This window comes from Peromyscus californicus, unplaced genomic scaffold (assembly GCF_007827085.1).
Source record: "Peromyscus californicus insignis strain IS unplaced genomic scaffold, ASM782708v3 Scaffold_6__1_contigs__length_162567912, whole genome shotgun sequence".
NCBI lineage: Eukaryota > Metazoa > Chordata > Mammalia > Rodentia > Cricetidae > Peromyscus > Peromyscus californicus.
Genome location: NW_026294584.1, coordinates 21,978,777 through 21,995,391, shown reverse-complemented (window position 1 = coordinate 21,995,391; position 16,615 = coordinate 21,978,777). Strand labels below are relative to the sequence as shown.

The window sequence follows — 16,615 nt, the reverse complement described above, 5'->3', positions numbered from 1 at the left end:
ATGTTAGCATGGTCACAGGCTTTTCTCCTAAGGGAAGAAAGATTTTTTGCTGAACCTATTGTGTAGATAAATCTGTTCCTAGTCGTTTTAAAGCACAAACACAAGCCAGGCACTGTTCTTGTCCTCATGGAACGACCATGTACTGATGACAAAGTGTACACACAACTGCAACACAATGTCCGAAGCCGTGAAGACCAAGGGAAAGCAGTGCTTCAGGAAATGAGAAGACAAGGACATCTGCTTGTCACTGGTAGACGTAAGAAGACAGCACAGGACTATAGGACTGGTGCTGTTCTGAAACCATTTTAGACTCTGACTATGCACAAAAATCAAACCATTTAGGCCAACTGATTTGTGAGAAACAAAACTACTGGATCAATTACCAAGAGATTCTCAAATGAATAACTAAAACAGAATTTATAGCAGCAAGCACTCATTGACAGGAGGGAAATGCATTCAGGTGAGACTTCATACTTTCAAACTCCAGGGTCAAGAGAGGTCAATAGGAAAACAGAAACCTGTTGAGATCAATCCACATGAGTCTGTTTAATGGGTAATTGGGATTTATTAACACAAATTAGGAAAATACAGTCATGGATACAGAACTGAGTAAACAGCTGAAGTCATCCTCTGTTCTGCTGGGAGCAAATGCACCTAGCCAACTGGTGCCCATCACATCAAGAAGAAGAATGTGACCCCTCCCTTTTTCCTTTTAAGAGGTCACATACCAGACAAGAAGTACCGCCTCTTTCAGGCTGGATAGCCCAAAGTTATGGGCGAAGCAAATACCACTACAGAAACCAATTTTCAAAGAGGGAGTAACATGATCAAAGTCACAGTTAATGACAGGTAAAAGAAAGTATTGTAAGATATTTATAAACTTATATTTAAGATACTTATAAACTGACCACAGACGTTTGGAGGTAACAGCAATTGGGATGCGAATGAAAGGTCAGAATTCTGAGACCATAAAGGAAAAGGAATCAACAAGATTTCACTAGTTGGATATGGAAGAGAAGGAAACATGAGTAATAAAACTGATAATTTGCTTCCCTTTCAGGACCCTCAAATCTCTTTTTTGTCAATTCCACCTTCTTATTAACCCTCTTCCTACTCCACATAAGAGACAAAAATCACTAATGCTCACTAGACACTGTCCGCAGAGCACTGACCAACTAGCATGCAAATACTATCTTATTTGATCCTTACCCTTGAATGTCGTATTGATAGTAATACTGAGCCTTGAAATGGTCTCATTATCCAACAACACATTCAGTGACTATCTGTTAACCAATATCAAATAACCACTGACCTTGAGATTCTCCAACTCAGTATCACAAGTGGCTAGAAGAATAGGCTACCAAAATATACATAAAAATACAAAGTATATGTCAATGGACTGCTCATGCTATTTTAAGACTTCTAGTCAATAGCAAGTCATTAGTAATTTAATTTGGGGAAATCCCAAAGTTCTATGTGGATTTTTGACCAGAGGAGGATAATGCCCCTAGAAGTCTACCTTGTTCAAGAATTATTTATACTTCTAAAAGGAAGTAAGAGATAATAGAGTCCAAAATCCAAAAGATAAGAAATAGTAGGTTCCTAGACAAGCCTACAAAAAATAAGACAACAACAACAACAATAAAAAAAAACTTCCACTTAACCCATAGCACAATTAAATTTACCATGACAATCATATTTTATCTTTTTTCATTATAATCTATCATACTTACGCTATATTAACAAATAGTTATCATGGTGGTATATACCTTAATCCCAGCACTTAGGAGGCAAGGACAGGCTGATCTCTCCAAGTTCAAGGTCAGCCAGTCTTATACATCAAGTTCCAGGTTAACCAGAGCTACATAAAGAAACCCTGTCTTAAAAGAAAGAAAGAAAGAACAGAGAGAGAGAAGAAAGCTGTGCTGAGTGTGGTGGTGTAGTGGTGCACACCTTTAACTCCAGCACTCAGGATACTTAGGCAAGCAGAGCTCCATGAGTTTGAGGCCAGCTGGTTTATTACATAGTGAGGCCCTATCTTTAAAAATAAAGCCAGGTGATGTAGCTCACACCTTTAGGAGCCAGAAGCAGATCTCGGGAGATCTGGTCTACAGAGCGAGTTCCAGGACAGCCAGAGCTATACAGAGAAGCCCTGTCTCAAAAAAAAAAAAATGTCATTTAAATGTTATTTTAAAAAATTTTAAGAAAGGAGGAAAATAGTTGTTTATGACTAATTATATTTCTATATTCAAACTAAGAGAAGGGTAAAATTATCATTTACATCTTCTAAAAATTAAAAAAACCCAATAAACTCTTGGATATAACCAAACTACTTTTAGTAAACTTAGATACATATTCAAAAGTACCATATATATCCAATTCTGTAACTGCAGACTATACACAAAATTTTAAAGAAAAAGAAATTATCGAGATACAGGAATCCTGTTGTTTTCTAAAGACAAAACATAAAACCCCTAATCAACACTTCACACTCTGTACAATTTCACCCTCACCCCTGCTACTATTAAAATAGATACAGTTTTAAAATATACTGGAATAAATAGTCTTGACGTTCCTTTAACTCAGGCTCGTGAAAATATTTCCATAGCATTCAGGTTAAAAGGAATGGAGTTGAAATAATGTGGTACATCTAAATTATCAAATGTCGAATCTTAACTTATTCCTTACATCAAACAGAAATTAAATGTTCTTCTTTCTAGACACATGCATCAGCATTTGTAGACATACCTTCTTTAAAACATAGATGATTTATGCAAATGACTTTACACAAAGAAACAAAGTATGGGCTGATAATTCATTTGAAAAATGATTCACAGAAGAACTTGTTTAAATAGTAAGTGTGCCAAAATACCTAAAACAGTTCTATTTTCCAGAAAAGTCAATTTATAATCAATTTTTCAGAAATATACTCCAGTTTAAGTTATTTACATGAATATCAAGTTTCGAAAGGTCCTACTCAGTTTTTGTCCTGATATGGTGACAAGGGTAGCAGGGGAAATGAATGGATTAAATACAATGGCTGAAACTGACATAGAAATGTGTGTTTAGAATGGTCTGAGCCACACTCACATGACTATACTAATAACCATCAACCTACAAAATTCTTCCTTAAAAATATAGTAGGAGTACCAAAGAGTGGAGTCAATGTTGAAAGGTGACCCCATTCAAGAAGGAAATACAGAAAAAAGAAACCCAGAGATCTTCATTTATCTTTGTTTCTAAGAAAAACTCTTTTAAGAGGTATGAAGAGACTTCATGAACATAGCAACTCTTATACAGGAAAACACTTAATTGGTGCTGGCTTACAGTTTCAGAGGTTTAGTACATTATCATTATGGCAGGGAAAATGGCGACAGCAGGCAGGCATGGTGCTGGAGAAGGAGGTGAGGATTCTACATCTTGATCCTCAGGCAGCAGGGAGTGAATTGTAACACTGGGTGTGGCTTGAGCATATATGAATCCTCAAAGTCTGCCTCCAGTGACACACACTTCCTCCAATAAGGTTACACCTACTCCAACAAGGCCACACCTACTCTAACAAGGCCACACCTCCTAATAGTACCACTCCTATGGGCCAAGCATACGAGTCTATGGGGGCAATAACTACTCAAACTACCACATTCCACTCTCTGACCTCCATAGGCTTCTAGCCATAACATAATGCAAAATGCATTTAGTTCAATTCCAAAAGTCCCCACAATCTTTCACAGACTCAACAATGTTTAAAAGTCCAAAGTTCAAAACCTCTTCTGAGATTCATGCAATGTCTTAACTGTAATCCCCCTATAAAATCAAAATCAAAAAACAGATCACATACTTCCAAAATACAATGGCACGGGATATACATTACCATTCCAAATGGAGGAAAGGGAAGAGAATAAGGAAATACTGGACCAAAGCAAGATCTAAAACCAGATGAGAAAACTCCAAGTTCTGCATCTCCACGTCTGATATCAAAACGTTCTTCAGATCTCCAACTCCTTTAAGCTTTGTTGAATGCAAAACACTTCTTTCTCCACTCTGTTAGCAACTCTCCTTGGCAGGTATCCCATGACTCTGGCATCTCCAACATCTTGGGGTTTCCAAGGCAAGTCAGGCTTCAACTTCACAGCTTCACACAATGGTCTCTCTACACCTCCATGCAGGGACACTCCTGACACATACCTGGCCTCAGTGGCTTTTCTTAGTCGCAGAGGGAGATTTCATAACCCCTTTCTTCTATCCTTGACTCTAAAGCCAGGACCACATGGTCAAAGCTGCTAAGTTCTGCTGCTTGCTGGGGCTGAAACATGGCTCCCTTGTTCAATTACATCCTCACCAGCTTTGTGTTTTCCATGGTTTCCTTTACTGCCTGAGCTTGGCTGTCCTGGAACTTGCTCTGTAGACCAGACTGGCCTTGAACTCGGAGATCTGCATGTCTTTGTCTCCTAAGTGCAAGAGTTAAAAGCATGTACCATCACACATGGACCTCAGCTGTTAAAATTCCTTTTCAAAGAAGGAAACTTAGCTGGGTGGGGGGTCTTGTCCTGAGTTCTTAATCTCCTTGAACACAGGACTTAGCTCCATTGCACATCCTGGTGCCCATTTCTTCCTCAAATTTTACATTATATATTTTTCCTTTCTCAGCTTGCTCCTTTTCATTATAGATCTTCTTAAGAGTGACCACTAATAACCACACGATAGTCTATACTAGGCTGTTTTGAGATTTCCTCTGCCAATACAATTAATCTAAAACTCTTCACTTTAACCTCAGGCAGACAGTTAGAGCAAGAGCAAAAAGCAGTCACATTCTTCACCAAAACATCACAAGAATGATCTCTAGGCAACATACTTTAATTCTCCTCTGAAACCTTTTCAGCCAGGCCCCCAGAGTTCAAATCACCCTCGGCACCACTGTCTTCCATGCTCCTACTAGTATGGCTCATTAAGCAGTGCTTAAAGCATTACACTGCTTTCCTAACCCAAAGTCCCCAAAACATGGTCAGGCCTATCACAGCAATACCCCAGGAATTTTAATAGCTGAGGTCCATGTGTGGTGGTACATGTCTTTAACTCCTGCACTTAGGAGACAAAGACATGCAGATCTCTGAGTTTCTATTGCTGTCTAGAGATACCATGACCACACCTAGTACAACAAGGCCATACCTCCTAACAGGCCACTTCCTATGAGCCAAGAGTTCAAACACATTGAGTTTATGGGGTCCTATATACTCAAACCACCACAAAGTCTATGCCTAAAAAAACAACCCAAATTTGATGATGCAAAAATGAAGTATTTTGGACCAATTAGCTAAAGAGAGACAAGAAGAAAGATCCTGAAGACCCCAAATCACCACTCCTAGCTTCTTCCTGTTCTTTTCAGAGTGTCATCCTAAGAACAATTACATAATCCCTGCATCTCCAATGTACACCAAAAAGCTAGCAATATGAATGATAGGGAAAAGCAGCCTTACGATAACAAAGAGGTGAAGTTGACAAAAAATTATGACAAGGACATAGCTGCTGCAAGCATAGATGATGAGGACAAGGATTCAGCAAAAACCATGGCTACCGTAGCCTGAAAACCATGATGACAATAACAAAGAGAATGACAAGAAGAAAGAGCTGAGGAAGTAATTACTAAAAAATAAAACTGAATTTCCTGTTTCCACATTGTCTACAGGGTAAACCTTTTGATAGTGTTTCTGCTGACCTTAACTACATCATTAAAATATGATCACACTGCAGTTTCTAGAAGTACTCTAGAAACCAGCAATTTGCATAAAATGTACCAGATGTTATGAGCACCCAGAACTACGCTCAAAGATGCACATCTTTCCAAACATTTCATAGTAAGTAGTTCTTCTGGCTTTGTGTGGCTTTCTCTTACCCTTCCAAAGGCACTGGAAGACCAGCACAAAACCACTTTAAAATAGCAGTAACCACTGTTACTGTCTACAAGTTCTGAAGTTCCCAATGCAGTGCATGTGTCTTCAGCTAAAGCAGTGTTAATTGCTGCTGCTGGAGTTCTGAAGTTATCAATTGCGAGTGTGTATCTGCAGCTTATCTAACGAGTAAGTGCAACAACAAATTCTCTAGGCTGTTCTTTGCACAGGTCACTAAACAAGGTTTTTTAGAGAGTTCTCAGCTCAAATGCTGTCTAAAGCCACAAAAGTAGCTGTGTCTGGAAATATGTGTTAGCCATGCCATCTACCACCATTCTGAGTGTGGTATACAAAGGCAGTATACAAAGTATACACATTTTTTTATTATTACGTGGGATAGTTTTTAAGTAAACTATAGACCTGTTCATGGACAGCAAAATGAAGTGTCACTGCACCAAAGTCCTGAAATGACTAGCATTTTTAAAACCAAGTCAAATAAAGCATAAACACTTCAGTATTTTAGAACTTAAAAAAAGCAAAGCATACCTTTTCCTTTAGGCATGTCTCAATTACAGTGATTTAGGAGTAAAGAAGAGCAAAAACTTGTAAACAAGGAAAATATGATTCCCCCCTTGGGAAATGAGCTAATTAAATCTGCACAAAAGGAGAATAAGCTGATGTCTCTCAGGCCCAGAAGGTTGAGTTAATCAGCTTAATCTATTAACAGATATAACAATAATGTCAAGCAAAAGTGGGTAACATTAAAATACAGGATTGAGAGAAATTATTAGTATGCGTCCATAACTATCTAGAAAAACACACGAGCAATGCAGCTGCAGGACCATTTGCTACTGCAGATGCAGTGAACCTGATGAAAACACCCTTCTGCCCACCCCACTTCTCCTCATTTTAATGTAATGTTCGCTAGGCAACCATGTAAACATGAATCCAGTCTCCCAGGAAGGTTAAGAAAGGTCCACAACCCCTCGTTTTCAAGTTTAAAGTTTAAAAGAAATCCTGAAAAAACAAAAAATACTTTTAGATCTGGCAGTCAATTCTGACATAACTGAACATTAAGTCTTTATTTACTACACTTATTGTGAATGGTCAATTTTTTTTCAGCAAAAAAATTAATGTATTTCATTACAGGTAACAGGTACCATCCCAGATCCCAATGGGATATTTTTGTAATATTCACTGTAAATTCCTTATTAGTTTTTAGAAAATCTAAAATAATTCTTTGTTCTGAGATACAACTGAGAAAGGGTCCCCTGGAAATGAAGGCAAATATTCTGATTTCTAGAAAAGGACATGCTCTTCATTAGTTCCCAGCAGAAAGAGCCAATTGATAATTTGGTTTATATTTCACTATTGTATAAGCAGTCTGAGACCAACAATCTGATATCTTTGAGTATCTTGGTAAAGTCCAGTCCATCATGCAAGATCATTACTGAGCCTTGTAACCAGTTCTCAGGCATGGTATATGCTCACCTTAAGTCTCTTCCTTAAGCCTACTACCAATTTCCAAGCCACAAAGGGAACATGTTAACACATCTTCACAAGACAAAACAAATATTAATGAATACCCCCATTTAACCTCACTGTTATCCTATAAAATTTTTAAATAGTAAAAAAACTAAATCCATAAAATTATTAAATAGCATCTTAATTTTTACCAAATTAAGTTATTGGAACATTGTGGAATATCTGAATAATATCTATACATTCAAATACTTATTCTGATTAGGTAAAGAGTAAAATACTTTAATGTGAAGTTACACATATTTAGAATTCCATTTCACTTCTAAAACTCAGCAAGAAAACATAAAACTACGTAGCTGGCAACAAGGAGGACCCTAAGAGGGACACATGGATTGCCCTGGGAAGGGGAAATAGATGAGATATCCTGAGTAAACTGGGAGTGAGAGGGGGCAATAGATGGTAGGGGATGGGGGATAAGAACATAAGGGAACGGGATGGTTGAGCTGAAAGAGGGATGGAGTGGGAGAGCAATGAAAGAGAAACCATGATAGAGGGAGACATCATGGGGACAGGGAGAAACCTATCTGGTGCTAGGGAAGTTCCCAGGAATCCACAAGGATGACCCTAGTTTAGACTACTAGCAATAGTGGAGAGGGTACTTGAGCAGGCCCTACCCTAGTAATCAGATTGGTGAATACCATAATTGTCATCATAGCGCCTTCTTCATCCAGTAACTGATGGAAGCAGATGCAGAGACCCACAGCCAAGCACCAGGCTGAGCTCCAGGATTTCAGCTGAGAGAGGGAAGAGGGATTCTATGAGCAAGGGGCATCAAGATCATGATGGGGAAACCTACAGAGACAACCGAACCAAGCTAGTAGGAACTCACTAACTTTAGACCAACAGCTGTGGAGCTTGCATAGGACTAGGCCCTCTACATAAGCAAGACAGTTGTGTAGCTTGGTCTGTTTGAGGGACCCCTGGAAGTGGAATCAGGATCTCTCCCTAGTGCATGAGCTGGTTGTTTTGGAGCCCAATGACTATGGTGGGATACCTTTCACAGCCTTCATGCAGGGGGAGGGGTTTCGTCCTTCCTCAGCTGAAAGTACCAGGTTTTGCTGACTCCCCATGGGAGGCCTTACCTTTTTGGAGGAGTGGATGGGGGGCGTGCATTGAGGGGGAAGGCTTGGGGGGTGAGTGGGAGGAGGGATGAGAGGGGAATCTGTGGTTGGTATGTAAAATGAATAAAAAATTTCTTAATAAAGAAAAAATAAAAATATTTTAAAAACTATGTAGCTGGCATCACTGTTTCTACAAAATATGAAAACTCCAAGATTTAGCATACAAAATCAGAAGATAAAGGCAAGAAATTTTTATAAAGTGTTGGTATTTAGTTCTTTGAATGTTCATGACTGAAGGTTTAGAGAAACAAAATTGGTTACAAAATTATTGAGTATATTTGATTGCATTTTAAAGTAGCATTTTCTTATAATTACTAAAGAAATATAATATATGGAGATACTCTGATAAATCTGAAGTTCAAAGAAAAAAATTAAAACATTCTTCATCTTATCAACCAAATAAACATTGTTTTCATCTAATTACATCATGAGCAGTTGCTACTCATTCTTCTAAAACCATTCCCAATAAATGCCTTCCAACCCACCCACTTATCATATATCTCTGTTAGAATTCTTTTCTACTGCTGGGCAGCTACACTGCTTTCAACGTCTTACTTGTACTATATCTCAGCAATAAAACAATTTACATTACTCATATGTAAATCAAAAAAGGTCTGTTAAACTCTGTTTGCCCATCTTTGTTTTGTTTGTTTGAGACAAGGTTTTTCTGTGTAGGCCTGGCTGTCCTGAAACTGTCAGTAGACCAGGCTGGCCTCAAACTCACAGAAATTCTGAGAGCAGGGATTAAAGTCATGCCGCACCATCCCACCCATCTTTTAAATTTGAACTCTTAGTGTTTTTCTACCAAGTTAAATAAGCTTTTTTAAATATTAATGCCATCAATCACCTATTTTTTTGTAATTCCCATCAGCTACATATATTAACTTCAACTACTTTCCATTTGCCTTTTAAACATTTTTAAATTCAAAAGTTATGAAATTTTATGTTAATATGTTTAATAACCTAAGGCGTTTCATGACAGTGAGACACATGGCTCCTGGCAGCACCAATCTATTTCAGAGAAGACGTTGGGCATCAAAGAAACTCCATATGGGATTTGTTTTCTTTATGGCAAAAGGTAGCCATGTGGGCAAAGAAACTGCTCTTGCCTCAATTGCTGACAGTTACTGTCCAAACTGGACCAACAAGATGAAAGAAAGGAGACTGCCGAACTTTGTCAAAACAAGGTAGGGCAGTCTTTCAAAATTCCCTGCTTCACAAGGAAATCTGTCAGATATGTAGGCCTGTAGGCCAGAATTGGATGCCCCAACATTACAGAGGAACTTTGAGTTTGCAGCAATTTGTCCCTGTCATTAGGTAACATTTTACCCTTCTAGGGTCTTTGATGGAGTTGAAAACTAGATAGTCATAGCTAAAGTTTTCCTTAGTTATGATAAAAGGTAAATTGGATATAAAACTTTAGAGTCACAAAGATAAGATAAAAAATAGAATATTTTCTCTAAATCTACCAAGTACAAATGGACTGGATATTGTAACTGTTATTCTTACTTAGTAACTGTTTTGTTGTATATAATTTTACTATGTTCAAGTTAAAACCTTCCTTTTAATTAGACAAAAAGGAGGAATTGTGGAATATTCCTTTATACTGTGTTGGGGAATATTATTTTAAGGTGTTACTTTTGTTTATGTTGCATTTGTTTAACTCTGTGAAGGTGTGTTAATTATGCCTGTCTAAAACACCTGATAGTCTAATAAAGAACTGAACGGCCAACAGCAAGGCAGGAAAAAGGATAGGCGGGGCTGGCAGGCAGAATATATTGAAGGAGAAATCTGGGAGGAGAAAAGATCAAGGAGTGAGAAAGGAAGGAGAAGGACATCAGGGTCCAGCCACCCAGCTACACAACCAGCAACAGAGTAAGACACAAAGAAAGGTATACAAAAATAGACAAAAGCCCAGAGGCAAAAGACAGATGGGTTAATATAAAATTAAGAAAAGCTGGCAAGAAACAAACCAAGCTAAGGTTAGGCATTTATAATTAAGAATAAGCCTCTGTGTTTGATTTATTTAAAAGCTGGGTGGCAGGCCCCTCAAAGAGCCAAAAAGTAAAAAAAAAAAAAAAGCAACACTATATGAATATATGTTGCTGTGATTGGTTTAATAAAGAAGCTGACTGGCCAATAGCTGGACAAGATAAGGTTGGGGGAAAGCCAAACAGAGAATTCTGGGAAGAAGGGCAGAATTGGAGGAGTTGCAAGCAGATGCAGAGAGAAGCAAGATGGACATGCTATACTGAGAAAGGGTACCAAGCCACGTGCCAAAGGATAGATAAATATAAATGGGTTAATTTAAGTTGTAAGAGTTAGCTAGTAACAAGCCTGCACTATTGGCTGAGCATTTATAATTAATAATAAGCCTCTACGTAGTTATTTGGGAGCGGCTTACAGGACAGAAACTTCCGCCAACAGGTCTTCAAATTAGGTGAGGCATGAAATTATTAAAAATAGCAAAAGTCCATCAACTCTATACTAAATTAAATTTAAATATATATAACATGCAACTTAGACATTTATTTTTACTTTATGATCCATTTAAAAGTCACAAATAAAAAATTATACCTCAGATGAGCTAAAAAGGTTACATGAACTCTTGATAGTGAAAATACTAGGTTTAAACTTCTGCTGATTCATCAACTACAGGATTTCCCCCTCCTCCCCCCACCCCCACACATACCACAGAACACTTTTTCTTTAATCCAAAAAATATATAAAACTATTAGACCAATGGAGAAGATGAGCCATTTCTTCCCTACAAAAGCTCTTCAACTAATGCATTCAGAAGAATATTTGGAACAGAAAATTAGCACTGGAACACAACCATAGCATATAGTCATGAGTGCTGAATTAGGCAAAGTTTAAGGAGAAACAGGACACTTGTGTAGCCTCAGATTCTTGGCCCAAAATATTTTAATTTCAAAAGGAAAAATATTGACCTTTTGTAGTATATAAAGACATTTACTTAACTCACAGATTGGAATTCCAAGACCATGGCACTAGCAACTATTTGGCACTGGTGGAAGTCTTTTGACTGCATCGTGGTGGGAGTGTATGTAAGAGGGAAGGATCATACATCACATGGCTAGGCAGGAAGTAAGAAAGATTCAGAGATGAAGTATAGGGGTGTGTGTGTGTGTGTGTGTGTGTGTGTGTGTGTGTGTGTGTAACTGGAAACTGAACTCAGGGCTTGGCACATACTAGGTAAGTACTCTATCACTGAACTACACCCCAGCCTCTTGTGTTCTTATTTTGAGATGAGGTCTTGCTAAATTACATGGGCTAGCATTAAGCTTTCAACTCTCTTGCCCTTGGCCCTGGGGTAGACAGGATTACAAGCACTCATTACCACACTGAGCTCAGGCTGCTGTTTTTCTTTGTTTTTATTATTTTTATATATAACGACCAGCTCCAACAGGAATTTCCAAGATTCCTGAAACTACATCAATCTCTCCCATCGGTGATGCCCAATGCTCCAGTGTGAGCTTATGGCCTCCAGTGTGAGCTTGTGGCCTCACACTGGAGTCTCACCTCTTAAAGTTTCCACTCACTCTCAATATGCCACATTGGGGATCATACTGTCAGCACATTATGAACATCTCTCATCGATAAACTTTCCCTAAACTACAGCATTGACTTAACAGTAAAAACACCTGGCACGTATCACCTTAATCAAACTCCCATCACATTTACCATGACACATACCCTTTACATAATGTGTTGAATAATACATAATAATAAACTATCATAATGTGTGACAGTTTACCTCATAATAATCTTTCAAGAATGCACAACATTAATCTAACCATGAGTAAAGATCAAATAAACCCAAATGGAATCCTCTAAGTAACAGAAAAGCGCTTTTCAAAAAAACGTGTCAAAATAAGGAATGAACAGCTGTCAACAAGCTCCAGGAGATAAAAGAGGGAAAAAACGCCTAAATGCAGAGTGGAATCCAGTCCTGGTCCTGAGACAGAATAGGGATATTCTTGAAAGGAGTGGTACAGTGTGAATAGGCCCTGTAGTTAAGAGTTCCCCAGCAATATTAGTTTCGACATTTTGATCAATGTCCTGGTTATATGTTGTCACAAAGGGAAGCAGGGTGGTAGATTTTTGTGAACTCTGCACTGTCTTTCCATTTCTTCTGTAACTCTAAATTACTTTAAAATATTTTTTAAAAACAGTGAAATTACTGTCATCAAGCCTCCTGTGAGGACCAACACATTTACCCAGTTATCTTGCACCCTTTCCTTCAGCTTTCTGCCAACTTTTTTTAAGTTCTACCCTTTCCTACATTTTCCATAAACATTCCAAGTTCTTAAACTTTAGGATTTCTCAAAGTAGACTCATTTTTTTCTCAACACAGTCTTCCTGTCAGGCTTCAAAGTAACTCAACAGAGGGAACTTTACAAACACCTTAACATATTATATCTTCAACATATTTAACAATATACAAAGTACTTTTTAAACACAATAGCTTTAGCATGGCATGGTGGCGAACGCTTTTAATCCCATCACTCAGGAGGCAGAGGCAGGGGGATCTCTGAGTTCAGGGCCAGCCTGGTCAACAGAGAAAGTTCCAAGCAAGCCAGGGCTACACAGAGAAACCCTGTCTCAAACAAATGAAACAAACCAAAATAATAATAAACTAGCTTTGAGATGCTTATTGTAAATACTGCTATTTTACAGATAAGACTGTAAGACTAGAAAAATTAACTGATGTGACATTTAGTAAATGTTGAGGTCTGAATTTAAATCTAGGTTTTCTGACTCCAAGACCAATTACATATTTAAAGAAAGAGCTTTACATTTAAAAAGATTAAACCTCCCCAGCTCCAGGCAACCAAATCACATCTAATAAACCAAGACTTTTGAGAAAGTTCTAAATTTCTCTCTTGATTCTGCAATCAAGAATTATAGGATTCAATGAAAATGTTTACCCTAGCATAATCTTTATGTTGTTTTCATGGTAAACATTACTCATCTCTTCAGCCACACTATAAGTATGAAAACTCTTTCTCCTACTTTATCATAGCAGTGTCTTTAAAACACCTAAAAGCACTCTGCTCCCAATTCCTTTCACCTCCTGATATTACAAGGCGGTAAGGAATCCTACTCTCATCTTTTTCTCCCTTCATTCTTAAAAAAGATTCCGAGCTAGGAGGTGGTGGTGCAGCATGCCCATAATCCTAGCACTCACTCAGGAGGCAGAAGCAGATGGATCTCTGTGAGTTCGAGCCCAGCCTGGTCTACAGAGCAAGTTCCAGGACAGGCTCCAAAGCTACACAGAGAAACCCTGTCTCCAATAAAAGATTATTAGGGCCGCAGAGATGGCTCAGTGGAAGGCGCCTGCCGCCAAGCCACACAACCTGAGTTTTGATCCCCAGGACCCACGTGGTGAAAGGAGAGAAAAGACTCCCTTGGGTTATAATCTGGTCTCATGTCCCTCCCCATACACACAAATAAATATGTAATTAAAAAGAAAATAAGAAAGAGAAGCGAAAAGTCAAACAACTAAATCCAAATGTGTGCATCTCCTTAAGAATTATCCAACAGCGCAATGTTTAGTTACCAGGATTTGAGAGACTAAAGAAAATAACTTTCAGCGAGGCGTGGTAGTGCATGCATGCCATTAATCCCAGCACTCCAGAGGCAGAGGAAAGGCGATCTCTATGAGTTCGAGTCTAGCTTGATCTACAAAGAGAGTTCCAGGACAACTAGGGTTGTTAACACAGAGACCCTATCTTGAGATAGAGAAAGAAAAAAAAAAGCTAATCTTTGGAAGCTAAGTAACGGCATACTGTGTTAATTACACGGACTGTCACGTACAAGGGCAACCAAAAAGACAAAAGCCGGCGAACTTGTGCGTGATGTAGTAAGTTCTGAGACACCCCACCCTCATCTCTCCAACACCTGACAACTTCAGACTCTCCCAAAGTTGATCTGATCACCGGGGAAAACTTTATGTGCCTTAGCGGAGAGCCTGTGGGAGAAGCTGAGGGGGCTTACGACACTTGGTAAAGCGTTGCTTGACCAGCTTTAAGCTATTTAATTCAAATGCCCTGTTTGGCCGTGCATGGACAATGGGGAGCAGCTGGGAAGGCGGTCTCTGAAACGAATACCACTGAGAAACCCCAAAAGCCTGGGATAAGGGGGCGGGGAGGGGGCATCACTTGCCTCCCATTCCTGCAAGAAACGCTGGGCCTCGCCAGAACCAACAGTCTTATGCCTCCTAAATTCGTCCTTCACGTACTGGTCACCCAGAGCTTTGAGGTCCGGGGGCAGAGCCCGGTGGAGCTGCAAGATACGCTTATATAAACATCGGACTCGCGAAACATGCCTCGCCGGCATGGCGCCGCGCGCGCGCTGGACCTGCGGCGCCTGCGCAGAAGGTCAGCGTGCCTCTGCCCCACTGGGAAGTCGCCGGCGGCGGAAAAGGGCGCGCGACCTTCATCCGGTTTGGTCCGTCATCGAACCTTGTCCTTCCGGAAGCTCGAATTTTGGTGCCGACAGAAAAGTGCCCCGTCTCTCTCTGCTAGAAGTGTGGCATTTGAGGAGTCACTGCAATTTCTCGGGTTTCCTAGAGAGATGCTATATAACTCGAAAGTCTTGAGTGAGCGAGTTGTTACCTTTCAGAGCTAATTAATCGTCGTTTCCATTCATCTTCGTCAGGTCCTTCTTATTAAAGGTTTGAGAAACACTTCATCAAAATCAGTCTCCTTCAAAAAGCCTTTGGTTAATTCAAACTGTTTGAGGCTTCTGGGAGTTTTCTTGGGAGGAAGGTATGGATCAGTGTGGATTCATCGCTCCCTCCAATAGCGCACCCTCATCTCACAGTGCTGTACTTGGAGTTTATGTCCTCCAAGCATAGCTTCTCCCAGGTTAACTAACACAAGTGAGCGCCAGCTGGTAGACTTTGTTAGTCCAGGTCAAGTAGGCTATGGAAGAATCACGGGAGGTGTTTTTTCCCAAGTGTATTTTTCCAAGGGCACAATCATGGGGATTCTTATAAATAATGTGAGATGAAAACCGGGAAAATCTATGTTCCCAAGTCTTAACTTGTGTAGAGATGGGTAACTTTCCAGAGCCAGTAGCTCTTTATCCTTATTTTTTTCATTCCCATTACATTTTTAATCCTCCAGCAAATCCTATTGGCTCCACACCAAACTCATGCAGAAATCAAGCATCATTTCCACCACACCCTGTACCATAAATATCTCTTTCCACTGGAGAGCTTCCTGTACCATAATCATCTCTTTCCATTGGATAGCTTCCTTATTTGTGTTCCTGCCTCTGGCCATGTTGAACTTCAGTTATGATCTACCTAGGTGGAAATTAGAAAATATCATTCCTCTGCTTGACAAATCCTCAATGGCATTCCATTAATGTAAAACCCAAAGTCTCTCGACCTCTAGAATTTAACTTTTCTGTATACTCACTCTCTAGTTAGTGAGTTCGAGCCACACTGGCCTTTGGGTTCTTTATCCTAAGAAGGCCAGGCATTTGACAAACATTTGCTTGTAACCTTCTCTCATATGCATTCTCTTAGCTTATTTACTTTGCCCAACTCATGGTTTGGGAACCCTGCAAATCAGACCCCTCTGACAGCCTTGTTTGAAACTAACATAATCAAGCCAAAATTCTCATGCTATTCCTGCCTTTTTTTTTTCTTGTCCATAATATTTAGTACACAGAATTTACTTAGTTACTTGCTCCTGTTTCTCACTAGAATACTCAAAGAAGGAATTTTTCAGGAGGGGTGCTTCCCACTGATACATCTGTGCTCTAAACCTGTAATAAGCACACAATAAATATTTGTTGCATTGATGCATGAAGTTTATTAATGGTGCTGAGCGTCTCAGGGTTTGCATGTAGGTAAAACACAAGAATGTAAGATCTTGGGTGGTTCTTTCACAGGCACTGGATTTCTGTCTATGTAACTACTAGGAAATACAAAAAGACAATATCCTCAGAGATTTGCTCATTTCCAGAGCTCTCTATGGTGCATCACAAAGAGGAAGTACTCTATATTTATTGTCTTGATTAAAGTTTTTC

The 16,615-nt window shown here is 39.2% G+C and overlaps 1 protein-coding gene across 3 annotated transcripts in view; it reads right to left on the bottom strand.

Moving 5' to 3' along the window:
* Sdhaf3 (succinate dehydrogenase complex assembly factor 3) overlaps positions 1-14,997 on the bottom strand; it is a 54,936-nt gene extending 39,939 nt beyond the window's left edge. Inside the window, exons 1-2 of one of the 3 annotated variants that reach the window (XM_052720803.1) lie at positions 14,738-14,997; positions 8,042-8,161 (exon numbers count right to left, since the gene is read on the bottom strand). In XM_052720803.1, coding sequence (XP_052576763.1) covers positions 8,042-8,161; positions 14,738-14,911 — 294 coding nt within the window. In that variant the 5' untranslated portion in view covers positions 14,912-14,997. The remainder of the gene's footprint in view (positions 1-8,041; positions 8,162-14,737) is intronic. The other 2 variants (XM_052720805.1, XM_052720804.1) reach the window with 2 other exon arrangements.
* Positions 14,998-16,615: the final 1,618 nt, after the last annotated feature.